General features: G+C 36.7%; 4 protein-coding genes and 1 pseudogene across 4 annotated transcripts; 2 read left to right on the top strand and 3 right to left on the bottom strand.

Moving 5' to 3' along the window:
- Positions 1-3599: 3599 nt before the first annotated feature.
- On the bottom strand, positions 3600-4583 carry LOC107597429 (BTB/POZ domain-containing protein KCTD12-like; annotated as a pseudogene).
- Positions 4584-6800: 2217 nt separating this feature from the next.
- Positions 6801-9334, top strand: LOC107597428 (cis-aconitate decarboxylase-like). Its single transcript, XM_016288476.1, has 5 exons — positions 6801-6822; positions 6985-7146; positions 7245-7334; positions 7479-7678; positions 8311-9334. The coding sequence occupies exons 1-5, from the start codon at positions 6811-6813 to the stop codon at positions 9278-9280; spliced, it is 1434 nt and encodes a 477-aa protein (XP_016143962.1). The 5' UTR covers positions 6801-6810; the 3' UTR covers positions 9281-9334.
- A 1111-nt stretch (positions 9335-10445) lies between these two features.
- LOC107597427 (ES1 protein homolog, mitochondrial-like) lies at positions 10446-12830 on the bottom strand. Its single transcript, XM_016288475.1, has 4 exons — positions 12589-12830; positions 12000-12171; positions 11718-11916; positions 10446-10725 (listed from the first exon to the last, which is right to left on the bottom strand). Exons 1-4 carry the CDS (start codon positions 12694-12696, stop codon positions 10530-10532), a joined length of 675 nt encoding a protein of 224 aa, XP_016143961.1. The 5' UTR covers positions 12697-12830; the 3' UTR covers positions 10446-10529.
- Positions 12831-13599: 769 nt separating this feature from the next.
- Positions 13600-15365, top strand: LOC107597392 (39S ribosomal protein L30, mitochondrial-like). The gene is made up of 4 exons (XM_016288424.1): positions 13600-13789; positions 13870-13901; positions 14829-14870; positions 14968-15365. The coding sequence occupies exons 1-4, from the start codon at positions 13628-13630 to the stop codon at positions 15098-15100; spliced, it is 369 nt and encodes a 122-aa protein (XP_016143910.1). The 5' UTR covers positions 13600-13627; the 3' UTR covers positions 15101-15365.
- Positions 15366-15425: 60 nt separating this feature from the next.
- On the bottom strand, positions 15426-20050 carry LOC107597391 (thioredoxin domain-containing protein 9-like). Its single transcript, XM_016288423.1, has 5 exons — positions 19948-20050; positions 18998-19206; positions 18706-18824; positions 16681-16935; positions 15426-16065 (listed from the first exon to the last, which is right to left on the bottom strand). The coding sequence occupies exons 2-5, from the start codon at positions 19181-19183 to the stop codon at positions 15945-15947; spliced, it is 681 nt and encodes a 226-aa protein (XP_016143909.1). The 5' UTR covers positions 19184-19206; positions 19948-20050; the 3' UTR covers positions 15426-15944.

Genomic DNA, 20050 nt, shown 5'->3' with positions numbered 1-20050 from the left:
AGCATTTCGCTCGACTGTAAAATTTAACATGGGACGCAATCTTGCGATATTTCTGAGGTGGAAAAAATAGTTTTTTTACAGTGCTCTGGACAAAAGAATCAAAAGACATATTTGCATCAAAAATAACTCCAAGGTTCCTCACTCGACTCTGGATTTCCAAAACAGAGCCGTCAAGAGTCAGGGGCAGACAACCAGCTTTAGAAATTTGATAACGGGAACCAATGAGCATAACTTCAGTTTTACCACCGTTCAAGCACAAGAAATTATTATCCAGCCATATTTTAATCTCAGTAATGCAGTCAATGACAAGTAACTTACTGTATAAAAAGCACAGTAATTAACCGGCAGCAAGTGACATGTAATTTACTCTAGAAAAGAACTACAGTAATTAACCGGCAACAAGTGACAAGTAACTTACTGTAGAAAAGAACTACAGTAATTTACTGGCAGCAAGTGACAAGTAACTTACTGTAGAAGAATAACCATATTTTCACTGTTTTCATTTACAGTAGCAACCATGTAACTGTAAAGTAAAGCTCACTAATTTGCAAGTGCAACCTTTTTCTTTTCTTTTTTTGCCTTTTTGTGCTTATTACACAGGACAGTGTAGCGATTGGTGGGGAATGTGATCGGCAAAGGACCTTAAGCCAGGAATCGAACACGGGTCGCCAGAGACACAGTTGCCCTATATGTCAGTACCGATAGGTTCCATTGCTGTTTAATTATATTGGTTCAGCCCAAATAAAAAAATTAAAATGAATATGAAATAAATAATGCATGTTGCACGATTTAAATATAAACAGAGGCGGACAAAGTACTCAACTCCATTACTTGAGTGAAAGTACAGATACTGCTGGTCAAATATTACTCCATTACAAGTAAAAGTTGTAAAGATAGATTTTTACTGAAGTAATATATACTTCAATATTGTGCAAACGACAAGTACTTTTGTACTTGCTTTTAAAAGTACTTAAGTACCAAAAGTAAATGTCCTTTTTTATGTCAATGCACTGTTTTATTGTTGTATGTAATACTTGCAATACTTAATAGTATACTTAATATACTCAAAAAGTGTACTTAAGTACAATACTCAAGTAAATTTACTTAGTTACTGTCCACCTCTGAATATAAATATTCATTTATCAACAGTCACAGTTAACTGCTCATCATTATAACAAGCTTCATTTATCATTCTTCACTTATTGCTAGATGTGTTGAAAACAATAAAATCTTGATGACCTTCTGGTCATTTTTTTATTTTTATTTTTATTAAAGAATACATTTGCTTCCTGGATTCTCTATTCAACCCTAAAATGTAATTGAATTACAGTGAGGTCAAATTAAATGCAGTCATTGGCTGGAAACCCAGCTGCCAGTGTAGGCTACTATGTTTTCCTTCTCTATCCCAGTGGCTGGGTTTCAGAAAACCCTAGTGTATGGCAGTATGGTGAAATCGCGTGAATTTATGATTATGATACTGAAGTTAAAATAATATGATAATAATTAAAAGTTTGTATGAAGCAGTATAATGGGCTTTTTTTGTACAGGTAAAATAACTGGAAGCAAAAGACACCAGAAGCCAAACACATTCAAGTTACAAATAGTTGCGCCCGCTCTCTTGAGAAAACTAAGCTGGATATAAAAAGTAAAGGACCTAAAACCGACCCCTGAAGGACGCCAGATGAGACAGAACTAATCTCAGACCATTCTTGGTCTCCTTCTATTTATATACATGACCTCACTTGGCCCAATCATGAAGGCACATGGGTTCTACTATCCCTGCAATGCAGACAATGCACAACTGCACCTGTTGTTTTAGTTGCAAAAAATAGCGTACTTGTGTGTTGAAAAACTTAGTGGATACTTATATACAGAAGACTAATGAGTGTAAGGATTGTCCACCCCCCAATTTTCAAATAATTCCTACCCCAATTTATATGTAATGAACAGAAATTTTAAATGTTTTAGTATATATTGTTGAATGCAAATGCAATAGAGGACCTTCACTGGCTGTAAACAGAGAGACCCGTTCTGTAACCTTAATCTTGCAGCTGGATCCTTTCATTATTTACACTCGAAATGATAATGCCACCAAATTTGTGCACAGCTGCGCCATCTGCATTTCAACAACATTTGTGTCACAAAAAAACGGAAAGGGAACTATTGTACACTGGTACAATTATTGTATTCATTAATACTGGCAATGATCCACGAGCAGGCCACTGAAATAATTTGGCTGACCCGAAAACCTCTTGAGAGCAGTTAATAATACTTCATCCATCTAAAAAGCAATCTTGAGGACTGATTTGTTAATCCCAGTTATTTCCTTGTAATTACATTTTTCCCTCAATCTCTATCATCGTTTGATGAGATTAGGCAAAGGTTATGCTAAAAATTTATGTTTTATGTTATTGCTAAAACTATTTTAGCATTTTTCCTATTTAAACTCAAACATGCATTTTTACAGTAAACCCTCTTCAACGTCAATGCCACAAAAAAGTTATTTAAAAAAAAAAAAAGCTTAAAGCATGGGATGCATTTGTACCAAACAGAAGAGTAAATATGGGTTGTTCAACAGCTAGTTACACATGTTCTTGTTTAGCCCTCCAGCCTTTAGAGCTGCACAAGACACACCGGAAACAAATAAAATTAAGACTGAAGCTGAAAGATTATAACAGATTATAATTTATTGTATGATCAACTTTTGAATAGACAACAGATGCTTACAATCCTGGAATAAAGAGGAGAACTTTGTTGTAATTCAGACATAGAAACAGTAAACCTAAGACAAAACAAAAAAACAATTCCCACTCTTGCCCAAACAAAATATGTGCAAAATTCAGTACAATACAGCTGTATGCTGTAACAAGGTAATACTTACTTGAAAAAATAATAATATCTTTGTAATATCTATATTACAAAGTTGTTACTTCTTTTGATTTTGAGTTTTAAGAGCTTCCACTCGATTTTCTTAATCTGTAATGAAATTCAAAGTGGTCAAAAAGTGCAACGAATCGCAGGTAACTTTGTCACCACTTTAATTTTACTAAAGAAATTAAGGCAGCAATTAAACTTAGGTTTTCAGTTTTAGTTGGTTATTCACAGTGAAAAGATACAACTGAACTTATCAAGGAATAGTGTCATTGAGATCTACAGTCTCATGAACACAAAGGAAGCTGAATGTCAGGGTCTTTCCAGAATGTTGCCTAATGTGTCAGCAATCGACTTTTCCTGAAAGTGGAATCGTCCGTTAAATCATTGTCCCGGGAAGAAAAATATTTCATGTGTTCATTTTAAACACATGCAACAAGAACAGCAAGTACAAAACACATCTGGGACTTTTTACAAATAGACCCTCAAATCTGAAAAAGCTATAAAGGGAAGTGAAATGATAGCTAGCTATTCTGCGTTCGTTAATTCTAGCAACATTGTTAAAGGCTGTTAAAGTCTCTGAGACAGTTCTATAATGAAGAACTAGAAATTTGTGAAACACTCCAATAGGCTACACCTCTCCAAGACGGCTGAAACCTTACTCTAAGTTTACTTTACTTTATTTATAGTGGAATGCCTATATACACAATCAAATGCAACACATTTTGGCTCATTCTCGACAGAAAACATACTCTGTATAGCTTGTCCAGATTTTGTCCTCGTTTGGGTCACTGCTGGAGTAAGCGCACGCGACTGGAGCTGCACGCGACCATATGGAAGCCAAACTCTGACAGTTTGTCAAACGCCTGCTCGAGAAAATTATATTTCAGATAATAGCGCGATGTGTACCTCTCCGGAGGCCGGTCCGGGTCTCTGCTCTCGTTCAAAGTGTCTCCGAACACCTCCTTAGCCAGAGAAGTCTTCCCGCACACCGTGATTCTCGCGACCCGCCTGAATTTGGCGTCTGTCTGTATGTCTCTACCGATTGTATATGAGCCCCGGTAACCGACTGTGATGTAGCCCGACTTTTTGGACTCCAAGAAAGGTGAATGAGCGGTGCTGGCGACGGAGAGCGTGCGCGAGGCGTCGGGTCCCACCAGCGGAGTGGCGCTCGGCTCCTCCGAGTCACTCTGGCAGATCTCATCGGTGATGGAGTTGTCTTTACTCGTTTTGGGACTCAAGAGCTTGGACAGCTCCCGCAGCTTAAAAAACTGAGCCTCCCGCTGTAATCTGCTCTTCTCTGGAAAATAGTCAGGCAAAACCAGATTTAGATCCCGTAGGTAGTCTAAAATGTAGCGGAAAAGAAAGCCGTCCCTGTCCAGAAAGAAGCGACCTTTGCTATCCCGTGCCAGCTCGGTCGGTGTTTTCTTACTAAACATGTTCGACAGGAGAGAATCCGGTACGGCTATTAAAGTCGTGTGCCGTGTCACATACACTTGTCCTCCCACGTTTAGTTCAACAATATCAGAAAACGGGGAGGCGGAATCCGCGCCGTTTGATATTCCGCACTCGGGATCTGCCAAAGCCATCACGTCTCTTTAACAGCAGATGCTAGTTATTCTGTGTGCAACGGGGTTCCTAAAGACTCAAGATAAGGGCAAATGTATGTTTAAATAGGCTGTGGGAGGGGAGAGAAGACGGCTGGTGTTAACGCTTCATTGGCAAAATGGGACCAACTGGTGTCGTGCCTCCTGCTGTCAATGATCAGTGCCTGCTAGATGCTCCACTGAGTCTTTTTTGATGTTTCTTGAAAACTCATGTTTTAAGGATATACATTAAACTTAAATGCAGATAATAAATGGAAAAATGCAAAGACATTTGGCTTAACGAATCTTCTCCCCACACACAGAGGATAAACATGATCTAATAAATTACAGTATTGACATTTTCTCCCATGCGCTCCATGACAAAGGAGAATAGGGACATCTAGAGGTATTACATCGGAATTTAGTCAGGTTAGTTTTTGTCTAGTAATTTTTGTTCTCTAGGGAAGATATTTTCATCAGCTGAACAATTAGTATGTTGTTAAGCAATAGTAGGCCTACAATCCATTGAACGCATGTACTTCCATCCCTCACAGCCTGCATTTCATTTTCATCAAAAATTAAATATGGCAATACCCTGCCGAAGGCCTATATATGTGGAGTCAGCCATTATGTTTCCACTGGTTTATCAAAACTATTAAATCTAACCCTGTAAAAAAAAACTCATTGTTTCAATGTCAAAATGTAATGTATGACAGTTCATTTATGTTAAGCTATCAGCAAAATCCTGATTTGAAATAAAGTTACAAAGAGAACATAGAAGTGTACTTTGCAATGCATTGTGTTTTAATTTTAAAAAGTACAATTAAAGTGAAATCAAACTCTAAATTTATATAATTGCACATACAGCAATGTAATACAAGTAATTTTAACTAGAAAACCTCATCCAGACATGCTTGAGGGACAGTTAAATAGCTTTTTAATTAAAATATACTGTTTTTATACAGCAATAACACATGATTGAATAAAGAGACCACTAGCAAATTATGGAAAAAGAAACAGTCTCTTACAATCCATGAATGCAACATCCCACCAGCAATAAATATATACTGTAGGCTTAATACAAGCAAACCTCTAGACTGAAGGTGGAGGCAGAAGCTCCAGGGTTCAGTGAGGCAGAGGTTAACTGTCAGACAAAACGGGCCCTGGCTGGAGCTAAAGGCTGTGCTTGCATCTGTACACCAGAAGGGGCTAAGGGTGAAATTAAAGGTCGCACCATGGTTCTGTCCACTAGTAAGACAGGAACTGAAGACTTCACCACTTTATAACATAGTGTTATATAATATTGTAAACCCCAAGTAAATGAATTATTCCATAACTCTAAAGAATATAAAACATATGTTTCTATACAGTGTTTTTTCAATCCCGGAGCACCAGTTGCACATTTAACACCTTTACTTGTCACCCAATTCAGGTCATACAGCATGTAAAATGATGAGCTGCATAATGATTCATGCATAATAAAAAAATATTAATGGGAAATTAAGTCATTTATTGAACAAGAATGACGTTAAAGCATCAGGAAAACTGACTTTAAACTGTTCAATAAAACACTTGGAAGACACTAAAATAATAAATCCAAAACTTAGAATCTTGAAAACTGTCATGTAAATATTGATGGCATTAACCACTGGAAAGTTCAGTAATTTAATACTGTCTACAAAAATACATTAAACAATACAATAGCCTATATTTCTTTCACTTCACACGGGTCACACTCATGTCATGTGACACTATGAGGAACCAGAGACTGACAGAACAATTGCAAAAGAAATTCCAGATTTCACAAATGCTGGAGATGCACACTGTGTATACAAGTTCATGAAATATAATGTCATATCCTAATATCATGTGATTTGATGGTCCTGTTTTCAATTCCATTCAATGAAAGCACTCTGATTCCATGAAGTGATTTTCATTTTCTGTAAAAAGAGAATATTTTTCTGGGTAGACAATGATCTGATCAATGTTAATGTGTTAATGTGTAAGCCAAGTTCTATAATAATAATAATAATAATAATTATTATTATTCATAATTTGTTGGTCTTACGTTTTATGCTTAATTTTTTTTATTGCTAATTTTATTTTGTGGAAATATATTGTAAAATCAAAACATACAGTATGATAAAAAAATTGTCATATTCTTGTGCGAAGTTTAAATTGTGATTTAATGCCATTAGGTAGTTGCAAATTGTGAAACAATGCACTCCACGCTATTGTGGTTAAGTAACCTTGGGAAAGTAGTGGTTGGTGAGCCAGTTTTAGTAACAGGAACATTAGTATATAAGGCGAATGTTGCCACACTGAAGTCACAGCAGGATTCAGACCTCACACAATGATCAGAAAGGTACTGACTTATTTCTTTGCATGATAAAGCAATGTTAGATCATTCATCCAGCTATGTTTTACACATATATTTCTTCTTTTGCTACATTTAAAATTCAAATGCATCCAATGTGTATTTGTGCTGTTTGTGTACTATGCAATATTATTATTATTATATTCTCAGGGAGTTACTGAGAGTTTTGGGGCAGCAGTCTCCTGTCTGAGCACATCTCATCTGACCGATGAAGTGATCAGGAGGAGCAAGAGAATGATACTGGACACGCTGGGAGTGGGATTGCTTGGAACCAGCACCCCAGTCTTTAACACAGTACTTCAGTGCAGCCAAGTAAGGATGGTGTTTGCATAGAGGAATATTGTTAATTGGTCCTTCTTTGATGTATTTTATGCTTAATGCACATTTCTTTTTGGTAATTTATAATTTAGAGGCAGCAAGCATTGGAAAACAGCAAGGTCTGGGGAAGACCAGGATTATCTCTTCCACCTCAGTATGCTGCCTTTGTTAATGGGGTTGCGGTAGGTCATTTTAAATAAATACTCTGATAAATACATATACTTGTGATAAAACAATCATTTACTCGTCATAATCAAGCAGGTCATGCTAAAGCACATGTGTGTTTTCTCAGACTGATAATGGAATGTGTTCCTGTGATAAATTAGGTACACTCTATGGACTTTGATGACACCTGGCATCCAGCCACTCACCCCTCTGGTGCTGTGTTGCCAGCTGTTCTGGCACTGGCTGAAACTCTGCCTGTTAAACCCTCTGGCCTGGAGCTGTTGCTGGCTTTCAATGTAGGCATAGAGGTTCAGGGGAGACTCCTGAGGTTTTCTAAAGAGGCACACAACATTCCCAAAAGGTAACAGTGTTTTCTAAAGTGTACAGTTATGCATTTAAATGAAATATTTAATAAAAATAGTTAAAAAAAATTTTTTTTAAAGCTAATCATGCGATTTTGACTTTCAAATTTACATAATAGGCATTTTCAATTTTAGTAATTGGGGATGAAACTGAAACTTCAGGGTGTATTTTTGAAATATCAAAGCAATTAGAAGCACTGCGTTAATTTATTCCTGTGACGCAAAACTGAATTTTCAGCATCATTACTCCAGTCTTGCTGCTCAAGAAACATTTTTTTTTTATTTCAATGTTAAAAATGTGACACTTTTTTTTGTATTCTTTCGTTCATGAATAGATTTTTAGATCGAATATTTCATAATATTTCAAATAGAAATCTTTTGTAATAATGTAAGTCTTTAATATCACTTTTGATCAATCTAATGCATCCTTGCTAAATAAAAGTATTACTTTCTTTCCAAAAAAATCTTACCAACTCCAAATATTTGAACAGCAATGTACATTTCTAACTGTTTTAACTGTTCTAATGGAATTTGATTTTAATGCAAAACCATATGACTGTACTCACCTTTGCTGATTAATAAATATTTTTTATTTATTAGATATTTATTCTGATTCATGTGTCCCTCTCAGATTTCACCCGCCTGCAGTTGTTGGGGTTATGGGCAGTGCGGCAGCTACGGCTAAACTTTTGGGTCTCCCAGCGGCCCAGAGCATAGCAGCTCTAGCGATAGCCTGCTCATCTGCTGGAGCGCCCATGGCAAATGCTGCGACTCAAACCAAACCTCTCCACATGGGCAATGCTGCCCGAGGGGGTCTGGAGGCCACCCGACTCGCTCTCCTCAGCCTTGAGGGTAACACACAGATTCTGGATCTGGAATCAGGCTTCGGGGCCTTCTATCCAGATTATGTCCCTCACCCACTGGCTGAGGTCACCCCTACTTCTCATTATAGGTGGGTGTTAGAAGACCAGAACATTGCACAGAAGCGCTTTCCCGCCCATCTCGGGATGCACTGGGTGGCAGATGCAGCAATAGAAGCAAGGGCGAAATTTCTGGACAAATGCCCAAATGCAGATCTCAGTCAAATCAAGAAGATCACTCTCAGAGTGCCCACATCCAGATATGTAGACTGCCCTCTTCCAGTTAGCGAGCACCAGGCCAGACACTCTTTCCAGTTCAACTGCTGTACCGCACTGCTGGATGGAGAGGTCACTATCGAGACCTTCAGCAAAAGCCATATGAACAGGAGTGCCCTAAAGGAGATGCTTCTGAAAGTACAGCTGGAAAATCCACAAGACAATCATTCGAGCTTTGAAAAGATGTATTGCGAAATTGCAGTGGAGACAACACAGGGGGAAATGTTTACTGCACGCTGCAACACTTTTTACGGTCACTGGAGGAAACCTCTTAGTCATGAGGATCTGGTGAGGAAGTTCAGGGCTAATGCTTCGACTGTGCTGAGCGCTGAGGTCGTGGAGGGTATTATTTATACTGTAGACCATCTGGACACAAACCAAGACTGTTCAATGCTTTGGTCATACATGCACTTTAATAAGCACATGATGCATAGAGATGAGTGTCGCTCCTCAGCTTTGGCCTGAATGATTGTGTATTGTGGCATCATTTAGGCTAATAGAAAGTATGTTGTTGAACCATGTCATGACTTTGTTCCTTATATTCTCGTTTTGGTGGATATGTGCCACATAGAGTTTTGAAGTAGTTCCTAGCAAACTTTTGATGGTGAATATGATACGTGTAAATGCTGATGAGGTAAAAGCATGAGAACCACTGTGGTATTGTGACTTAAATCTTGCATTTTGTATTCCAACCAAATTGTTACAAGTTATTTACTCACCAAAACCAACTTTCATTTGGTGATTGGCAAGTATTTATTATGGACCTTGTCTATATATTTGATATGCATTTCGAATATATTCTGGCTAACCTACAGTATTTCTGTAATGTCAGATTTTTTAGTTTTTCAAATACAGAATTAAGTAATAGAGCTCTTTCATCAGATGTAGTTTTTTTTCCCCAGAAAGTGGCGAGCAAGTTCCTTTCACTTGTCAAACTGAAAATGAAGAGAGAATACAGTTTTGTTCATTTTCACATTTCTGAATGAAAGGATTCACGTCATTTACCTCTTTTGTTTTTACATCACTGTTTTCTGTTCTGTTTCTGTATTTTCTATTCCATGTTGAAATTACCTTTGTTGTATATTTGTTGTTTATCTAATAAAGTAATTTACGTTACCATTGAAAAGTTTGATGTTTTTGAAAAAAGTCACTTATGCTCACCAACACTGCATTTATGTGATCAAAAATACAGTAAAACTAATATTGTGAAATAGTATTACAATTTAAAATAACTGGTTTCTATTTTAAAATATAATTTATTCTTGTGATGAGTTTTAGAAAATAATTTTCAGCAGCCATTAAAAAAAAAACAACAAAAAAAAACAAATTTCAACACATTTGAGCAATGTAATGCATCCTTGCTGAATAGAAGTACTTTCGAATAAAAAAAACTTTTAAACGGTAGTTTATATATGACCTTTATAGTGCATATTTAGAAAACGAACAAATTAACATCTGTGCTCCTGACTGACCTTAAGACTTAAAAAAAAAAAAAAAAAAAGCATTACTAGTTAGATGTTCATATGTCAGCATAATTGACTTTTCGAATCAATAAATATTTAAATAAGGCTTGGACTCATTATCATTCATCTGTGACTAAATCTAAACAGTCTTAATGAGACAATGACAATTATGCTACTTGTTTATTCAGACGCTGGAATTGTTATATAGAAACATTAGAAAGACAGGGCCAATCCAGACATTTTGCAGGAATTCAGGCAAGTTTCAGCACCTCCTGTACCATCACTCCAATTCCATCAAATATTTCATGCAGTGGAGCTTTGCACATGAAAGCGCAGGTGGTGACAATCTTATTTTTCCCATCGACATGAGCCTCATTCACATGCTTGCAGATATGCTTGCAGCCAAGCTGAGAAATGGCTTCCGCCGTGTCTGGAACATCTGGATACCTGAAAGCCAAAGATTCAGACAGTATGCCTCAGTACTGTCTTTCTGTATCAATAACAAAACTTTCATTAACACTACGGAAACAAAGATAATTGTGTATAAAACACATGGAATTGTATAAACAGAGCTCTGCCTTTTCTGTGGGTTAAAATCGGTTCATTTGCAGATCCATCATATTCCTGCTGTGAACAAGGACAAATCATTCCAATGATAATGACTGATACACTAGCATTCAAATTGATAGGATTTTCTTAATGTTTCTGAAAGACGTCTCTTATGCTCACCAAGGATGCATTTATTTGATCAAATATCTATAGCCTTTAATAATAATTTAAATATAATAATAATTTTATTATTATTATGCATTTTGAAAACATCCGCGCTGCTGCATGTTTTTGTGAACACCAAGAACATTATTTAAGGATTATTCGATGAACAGACAGTTCTAAACAGGGTTAACTAAAGCTAAAACCATAAAAAAAGCATTTTCATAACTTGAAATAAAATAAATGTTAACTTATTTTACATTTTATTTTAATTCAGTTATTTTATTTCAGTTAAAAGTTCCCATTTTCATTTAATTTAACTTGATTTACTAAAATAACAAACTGAAATGAAAATGAAAAAAACTATATAGACATATTCAAAAAACAAATAATATGATTAACAACAAAATTACTAAAACTTTACAATTAAAATGAAAACTAAAAAAAAGAAAACTAACTCAAAATATTTATAGTACATTAACATCTTTACCGTCATTATATTAGTATTTACTATCACTTTTAATCAAAGTAATGCATCCTTGCTGAATAAAAGTATTAATTTCTTTAAAAAAATCTTTCTGAGCCCAAACTTTAGAACAGTAGTGTATATGCAAATTGAAGACATAACTGAATACTAGCTGCATTAAACATAAGTTTCTGTATGTTTGCAGAGTTTGTCCTGTACACAAACGTAATATTTCCTAAAACTATTATAAGTCACAATTTACCTATCATCCTTGTCATGGCCAACAGTCACTTCACAGCCAGGGAAAACCTTAGCTGCCAGCACAGGTGAGATGCAGCACAAGCCAATGGGCTTCTTCTCAGCATGGAAGGCCTCCAGCACTGTTTTAACCTGCTCATTGACCGCACAGTCTTTACCCTGGACAGCCCAGCTACACAGGTTCTTCGCTGCTCCAAAGCCACCTGCAAAATAATGTTAAAATAATACTAAACGAAATGCTGAGCTGATTAGTGTATGGACATTCTTCCAGAAGTAGTGTGCTAACCAGGGAAGATGATGGCATCCAGATCCTTTATGTTGAGCTCAGAGAGGTCTTGGATATCACCTCGGGCGAGCCTGGCACTCTCCACAAGCACATTTCTCTTTTCCTCTGTTGGAGAGCCTTTCAAGTGATCTACAACATGCATCTGGTCAGTGTTGGGTGCAAATATCTTGACCTGTGGGAAGGTTAGTTCTGTTACCAAAGTCCTGTACAACGTAAAGGAACAATGCTATTTTACAAGGTAGGCTGAAAATTATTTTAAACCAGCTAAACAAAAGTTACGCTCTAATGTACAATATTTAATCGTTTAGATGCACTGCTTCTTTGTCAAGAGTGAAGAGAGTGCAGTGTAACCAAATGTGAGGGGAAAAGACAGCTTGTCTGTCACAATCCATTCATATGGTTGTGCGATGTCCATGTTTAAATAAGTGAGATCTGATATAAATAGAATCAACTTGATTAGTCTTGTGCTCTAGATTAGTCAAATATTCGTTGCATTGGTATGATATTATGTGCTGGTTTTAATCTCCACTATTGTATTCTACACAGTGGAGAACATTAGAGCTGATAATCGGAGGTTCCCATAACTTACAGTAGCTTGCTGACGGCTCAAATGAACCAGAACCGCAGACGCCTCGTGTATTTCACTTCCATCAAATACACCGCAGCCTGCCAGCACTACAGCCACACGCTTTCCCATGTCTCTAAACGAAGCGAGGTCACCAATTCAACTACGATCGCAATGAACTTGAAAGGCTACGAACTTCTGCGTTTCGTCAAAGATGAGAATGGCGCCACAGCGGAAGACAGTAGCGATGTTCAATTTATAAATGAATCGTTCTTTCGAATTGGATCTTTTTTGTGAATCTGTTAAACAGTCTGACTGATTCGTTCCGAGTAAACAACTTACTGAGCTGAGCTGAACTGAGAATGGTCTCTTTCGAACATTTAGAACGTCCGATTTTGTCCATTTAGGCAAGGTGTTTAATATAAATGTAAATTATATCGATCTAGCCGAATCGTGTAATACTTGTTAACCGGTTATTTGAAATGAATCGTTCTAATGTTCCGAATCGAGGAACTTTTATTTTGAAATGGCTCTTAACAAAGAGTCGTTTCCGTTTCCGTTTCCAGTCATCATATTTGACATGTATGCGATGTAGTGTAGTTAGTTGTTATGGTACGTTTATCCGTTAACATATCGCAATAACATGGGTATTTGAGTGAATAACCTTAAATACCTTTATGCAGTTGTGGCCACTATATAGTCCACTTATTGAGTGCTGTACTGGGCATGATTAATTCTAGCTAGCTTGCTAGCTAATAGCCTTCCTAAGTAGCGCTGAAGTCAACGCCAGTCAGTGTGTATTCAGCTCTTCTAACATCTGCCTCCAGTGTCACAAAGGTGAAACTCTCACATTTCATCACTAACCTCGATGGATAAATCGTGATAATTGATTTGATGACTGTCATCAAAAAGTGTTTTAATAAAACCTTTTTAAACTCATCGCAGAATCTGACACGAGCCGCATCATGTCGCACTAAATTCACTAAGAGTCGCGTTCCTCCACGGGTTTGTGACGGTTCAAATGTGCTCGCGTCGTTTTATTCGATTAAGTTTATTGAACGTAATGACTCGCAGCACATTTTCGTCCTTCAGGTATTTGAGGAACGAGCGAAAGAACATGACAAGCATATATCCACATAAACTGCATATAGTAACACGAGTTAAAAGCACGATGAAACAACCCTATTGGGAAAAGAAGGTTGTAAAGAGTTTGGGGCTTATGAAGGTCATCCATTTTTAAAATTACAATTATATCAAGAAATTATTAAATATAAAAATACAATACATCATGTTCTTTATCATCAGGCATATGAACCCCGTGTCCACAAGTACACCCCATCAGTATTTGAGGAGAGTGAGTCGCCTGCTGAGGAGAGTGAGTCGCCTGCCGTGTGAGGAGAGTGAGTCGCCCGCCGTGTGAGGAAGGTGAGTCGTGGCAAACTCAGTAGCTCCTGGCAATAGTATAGTGACTTCCCGCAACAAGTCATTAGTCTTAATTTTGGACCGTCTGGCCCGCCATACAAGGCTGGGATTGGTGGAAGCGTGTTACGTTTGGAATCGTTTGAAGCATGGCAGCTCGAGACCTGATAAGATCGTGGAATTCACTGCAGATGAAGTGGCGCGTGAACAGAGAAATATATGAAGCGTACTTCATGCTAAAATCAAACGACCGAACGTCTATCCGAACGTCTTGAGCTTTGAGCGTCTTACGCTGATATATCAAAATACTTAAATGTGACTCTTAAATAAAAGCTTTATAAACAATAACATACTCACTGTTTGTTGTGTTTGTTTTAATACAGTAATTGAATGATTCCATGTATTTGATAGTTAAAATTATTACAAATTCAGGTTTTCGTCACCTCCGTCAGTTGAATATTTTGATAATGTTTCATTATGATATTTTATATTTGTTGTGGAATTGTTGGTCACATGTGAAAGTGTAATCTGTCTGCTAACACCAGAATGTGTTTTGAAATGTTAAAAAAATCTTGCATGCTGTTAAAGATAAAACTGAAATTATATTACACCGTCCAAGGTAAAAAAAACACATTTTGTTAAAAAAGAGAAAAGTTGGGAGGTTGTATCAAAGCATAGCTCAGTAGCTTAGTACATATAAGATACATAAATGTAGTTTCATTTATCTGAGTACAAGGTTTTATTTTTTAAATTTTGCCCCGTTTTGTCCCACTTCTCAAGAATGACTTAAATACAATGCCATTTTGCATATAAAATTGAATTTCGCTACCTATATGCTTCCATACATCAGTGAACAATCTACTCAAAATCATTAAGCACCTAGTTAGGTAAGTTGGACTTGCACATTTCACAACACTTTAAATCCGTTTAACATGATTACTGACCATTAGAATAAGTTTATTTAAATAATATCTTCATCTGCGGGATTGAGCCTCTCAAGGTCCCCTATGGATTACCTGCTGAGGAAGACATGGCTAACACTTATCTGAATAGCAGAGGGGAGCTGGTGGTGAAACATCTCCTGAACCCACTTGAGCTGAAAGCTATTGAGTCGTAAAAGTTTTGTGGCCTACCGTTTATGTGGTGTTTTTGTTGTTTAATAAAGATTTGAATACCAATCTTCTTTATTGTAGCTCAAACAGTAGAGCATTCCCAGAGAAAGCAAGAACTGCTAAAATTTAAACATACTTAGAATTAAATGTAAGTTGCTCTGGATAAAAGTGACAGCCGACTGCATGAATGTAAAATGTGAATGTTACCAGATCTTCCTCTTTTACAAAACTGTGCTTTTCAAATGTCAGTACCTCATGTGATGTAATATTTAAATCACCAATAGTTCAGTGAGACAGAAAAACATTTTTCATTGACATGAGCAAAACAGGCATATTATATCATTTTTATTAAGTCATGTACTGCTATAAAAGGAAAAAAAATGCACTTCCTTCACATCAATGGGAGAAAGAGGTGGCAATTCTTAGTGGAATACAGAAGTTTGCTTTCTTGGCACTTGTTTGATGCTCACTGATCGGAGCATTAGTCCACCAGAGGCAAAAATATTGATTTTGTCTTTGCACTATTGTTTAAATGCTTCCTGTTGTTTCATCTTACAAAAACTCAATCTTCCTTCGATAATAAATCAGTGCTAAAGAGAGAGAACCTTCACCAGAATTATGCTCCATAGAAAAGTTTAACTTCTGTACATTAAAACTTAAAGAGAAATGAAATGAAGTATTAACACCCTATCAGGTGGTATTCAGTCATCTTAAAATGGGCAAACATAGGACAAAGGTGAGAGACAGAAGAAATTAAATAGACACTGCAAAAAAAAAAAGTGGTGTTACAAGACTTAGGACTGTTATGTAGGAAGCCCTGAGAAAGACGGAGCTTGATGTTTTAGTCCTCTAATCCTCATCGGATTCAGAATCCGAGTCATAACCTTTGCCTCTGATGGTCTTTTTCTCCACCTTGGTGAACTTTGACCCGGTCTTCTGTCTAACAGTCGGTGGCTCCAAAAGATTCCCACTAGAACGAGAAAAGACAGAAATGTAAAAGTAGTTTTTATTCGAAATTAAATACATAAAAAACAGAAATTAATAATTTTATTCAGCAAGGACACATTAAATTGATCAGAAGTTACAATAAAGACATTTACATTATAAAAAAATGCTGTTCTTGTGAAATTTCTATTCATTAATTATAAATGTATCTTGAGCACCAAATCAGCACATTACAATGATTTCTGAAGTATCAAGTGACTGAATACTGGAATAACGGCTGCTGAAAATTCACCTTTGCTATCACAGGAATAAATTACATTTTAAAACATTAAAGGGGTCATGAAATAGAGAATCAAAATGTTTGATATTTACGCATATACTTCACAATAATGTTCTTATTGTAGGTTCCTCTTGAATAAAAACATGGTGAAAGTTTCAGAACTTAAAACTTAACCTAGTTTAAAATACAAATATTTTTTTTTATCCTTGCCCATAAATCGGGAGAATCGTGACATCACGATTCGTCTCAACACGCCCCTTAACATTGAGCATGCCCTGCTCTTCCACTCTGGCACCCCTGAATGGTGGCCTGACCTCAGTGTGTTTAACTATAGAATATATATATATCTCCTTCACTCACCTGTAATTAATGATATCTGAGCAGCCCAGTCTCCACTCCAGCATTTCAGTAGGGAATTCATCTATGTTGCCCAGATCAGTGAAGCCCACAATATAATCCTTAGTCTTCCCATCCTTCACCAGAGCCAGTGTTGGAATGACTTTAATCCTCAGCTTCTCGGTTAGGAATGGAGCCTTCTCAACATTCAGCTTGATAAACTTTGTTTCCAGATGTTTCTTTGCCAAAACAGCAAGATGCTTGTCCAAAATTTTGCATCTTTGAAAAAAAAAAAAAAAAAAAAGTAACATTGAAAATATCTGTATGTTTGTTAATTTAGTTTACGAAAACTATGACACAATGTTCGTTGATGAGCTTTTTGCCCATGACTAAAACAAGACGATGACGAGACGACAATAAGGTCAATAAAAGATAACTGACTATAGGCCCTTTCGCACCGCTTTAGTTCCAGAACTAAATGTACGGTACTAAAGTACTGGGACGATTTTGCGCAAACTATTTCCCAGTACCATTTAAAGGGTTGCATTCGCACCGACAGTGTGTACTAAGAAGTGACGTAAGCCGGTCGACAGCAACATCATTTGTGCGCGGCGCACAACATTACTGCTCTAGAGGAGATCTGGATGGAGGAATGGGCCAAAATACCAGCAACAGTGTGTGAAAACCTTGTGAAGACTTACAGAAAACGTTTGACCTCTGTCATTGCCAACAAAGGGTATATAACAAAGTATTGAGATGAAATTTTGTTATTGACCAAATACTTATTTTCCACTATAATTTGCAAATAAATTCTTTAAAAATCCTACGTGATTTTCTGGATTTTTTTCTTCTCATTTTGTCTCTCATAGTTGAGGTATACCTATGATGAAAATTACAGGCCTCTCTCATCTTTTTAAGTGGGAGAACTTGCACAATTGGTGGCTGACTAAATACTTTTTTGCCCCACTGTATATCAACATGCAATATCGTTGACGATAAAAGACGAGACCTAAATGTATTTTAAAAAATAAAAACTTTACCAAAATATGTTTTTATTTTCAAAATAATTATTGGACTGTATTATTGACCAATATAATTGGACTGCTGTACACACCTCTACTACGCAAGCTTTCATGTCTGTGTTTGCCAGATAGCAACAGTTCAAATCCCCAAATCAGAGCTTCTCTGTTAAAAGGATACTTTCTGTCTGATGTTTTGCTAAATTTTTGCAATCTGGCAACCATGTCCACATGCTCGCTCTTCATTGCGGAAGTGCCGACGATGATCTGAAAACACCGGCAAACAAGTAAACTGACGTTTAGAAATCTCCATGTGAGATGTTCAGCTTAAATGAAAGCGTCATTCAGCCGGTCTGTGTTGTCATGAGATCTCGACTATTTTGTTTGATTGTGGTTGCTGAATAAATGCACTTGCTCAACCGCTGTTGTTTTAATAGAGAAACATTATTACAATTTGGAATTACTATTAGGAATTTCACGGTTGTAATATTTTTTTTTGCTTGTTTTACTAGTTTTCATTATGTAGTCAAAGAGAGCACATAAGTCTTTGATATTAATTTCTATAATAAATAGCCTATAATAAATCAGTACAATAGAAAATAAACCATGTGTATCCACATTCCACATTCATTGTTTTGTGCTTATTGGCGAAAGTACACTACCTGAAATGCAAAAACACATTTCTCAAATGACAACACTGATTACAATTATTATTTTGAGCAAAAATATTTTTTTTATATCAGTTTAACCATTATACAGCATGACTAAAATGTGACTAAGATTCCATTGACTAAAACTAGACAAAATGCTCAGACATTTTAGTCGACTAAAACTCAACTAGACAAAAACAGGACAAGGTTGACTAAATGTGATAACTAAAAAGTATGAGACAAAGGACTAAGACTAATTTAAAAGACTAAGACTAAGACTAAATTAAAAATGGCTGACAAAATTAACACTAATCTGTATACACAATTGATTTATAATACAAAATGCAAGGTTAGTATAAGAAAAAAATGTCCTCAAATACCTGAAGGTAGAATCTCTGTAGAAATGGCAGACCACACTTTTGCTGTCTTTCACCTCAGGAAAGAAATCTCTCTCACTTGGGATCTCTCTGTATTCACCATGTCCTTTAGATATCCACTCCTGAGGACAGACATACAACAGACCGCAAAGTTTAATCACACTAGTGGGGGGTTCTGATCTGTTTCAGTGCACTGTAATGTGGATAACTCATTTTGATTAAACATTTTAATACTACATTTAAAACAAGTTCCAAATTTAGACCAAAATTTCTTTAAAACATCTATAATAGCTACCTGCTTCTGTTTTTGAGCTTTCTTAAGGGCCTCCAGCCTTCTCTCCTTGAGTCGCTCCAGCTCATCTTCATCCATGCGCTCCAACTTCTCCAGTTCGCCATCCAGCTTCTCTTCCACTATCCGTGCCGACTGCAGCATCTGCTGCTCCAGAGCTTTCGCTACAACCTCCATGGACTGACTGGCCATTTCCTCTTAATTCCTGACTGCCTCTTAGAAATACAGCACATTGTTGGACGAAATTAGATACTGACAAGAAATGTAACATCCCATTAAAAAAAAAAAAAGTAAACGGTGAACTTAATTATTAAAATAAATAAAACAAGACACTTTATACTAGATTAACTTAAGAGTTGTTAAATAACTGTTTTTATCACACGTCTAACAACAACAACATGGCATTTGTGCCTTTAGTTAGTATCATGGTGTCTGTTGAAATAAAGCAATAAGTTACTTGGTAAACTGTTCCGAGTTGACACTTTTGAAGTGCATACAGCATGAAGTTTAACGAAGCAAATGCCGCTCACATATGAAAGGTGTGGCACACGACAATCAATAGACATCTGGGTTTTATGGGCATTTTGTTTATTGACAACAGAGATGCTGGTAGTGGGCCAGCGCCTGACTACAGCCGCATAAAGACAAACATGCTCTTTCTAAATCCTATGTTAGAGTCTAATCGACAGTTGATGATTTCAACATGCAATAAGCTCTTGAAAATAAGGACTGTCGAGTTTAAAATTTATATGTGTAGCTTTGTCAAATCGTGCTAGCGCTAGCTTCTTGCTTTAGCTTCCACGCACCGTGGTAACGGCAGCTTTGATCGCCAACAAAGACTGATAATTAGCTGTTGTCTGGTTAATCAGAAAGCAACGACAAACTAGAAATAATTTTAACTGACATAACGTTTGAAATGTACGACTATTTTTATGTAGTCAGGGAAGAGCACTTACCGAAGCCGTATGATGTTTTCTAGAAGGCGGCACACTGACGCAGGTTTCACGTAACGTTAGAGGCGTCGACCACTGTTGCCAACTCTCGCGAGACAAGCAACCG

The sequence above is a fragment of the Sinocyclocheilus grahami genome, unplaced genomic scaffold (genome assembly GCF_001515645.1).
Source record: "Sinocyclocheilus grahami isolate Dianchi unplaced genomic scaffold, SAMN03320097.WGS_v1.1 scaffold231.1, whole genome shotgun sequence".
Classification (NCBI taxonomy): domain Eukaryota; kingdom Metazoa; phylum Chordata; class Actinopteri; order Cypriniformes; family Cyprinidae; genus Sinocyclocheilus; species Sinocyclocheilus grahami.
Note: the sequence above shows the minus strand (reverse complement) of the source record. Positions and strands in the feature narration are given on the sequence as shown.

Bases quoted from the DNA above. Each gene is read 5' to 3' on its own strand.
- LOC107597428 (XM_016288476.1), top strand. The intron at 7,147-7,244 runs GTAAGGATGGTG...TTTATAATTTAG, and splicing joins CAGTACTTCAGTGCAGCCAA to AGGCAGCAAGCATTGGAAAA. The intron at 7,335-7,478 runs GTAGGTCATTTT...GTGATAAATTAG, and splicing joins CCTTTGTTAATGGGGTTGCG to GTACACTCTATGGACTTTGA.
- LOC107597427 (XM_016288475.1), bottom strand. From the start codon at position 12,696: ATGGGAAAGCGTGTGGCTGTAGTGCTGGCAGGCTGCGGTGTATTTGAT. The intron at 11,917-11,999 runs GTTAGCACACTA...ATTATTTTGCAG, and splicing joins GGATGCCATCATCTTCCCTG to GTGGCTTTGGAGCAGCGAAG. The intron at 10,726-11,717 runs GTAAATTGTGAC...TTTGGCTTTCAG, and splicing joins GGCCATGACAAGGATGATAG to GTATCCAGATGTTCCAGACA.
- LOC107597392 (XM_016288424.1), top strand. From the start codon at position 13,628: ATGACTCGCAGCACATTTTCGTCCTTCAGGTATTTGAGGAACGAGCGA. The intron at 13,790-13,869 runs GTCATCCATTTT...CTTTATCATCAG, and splicing joins AGAGTTTGGGGCTTATGAAG to GCATATGAACCCCGTGTCCA. The intron at 14,871-14,967 runs GTAAGTTGGACT...CTTCATCTGCGG, and splicing joins ATCATTAAGCACCTAGTTAG to GATTGAGCCTCTCAAGGTCC.
- LOC107597391 (XM_016288423.1), bottom strand. From the start codon at position 19,183: ATGGCCAGTCAGTCCATGGAGGTTGTAGCGAAAGCTCTGGAGCAGCAG. The intron at 18,825-18,997 runs GTAGCTATTATA...GTCTGTCCTCAG, and splicing joins AAGCTCAAAAACAGAAGCAG to GAGTGGATATCTAAAGGACA. The intron at 16,936-18,705 runs GTATTTGAGGAC...TTTTTTTCAAAG, and splicing joins TACAGAGATTCTACCTTCAG to ATGCAAAATTTTGGACAAGC.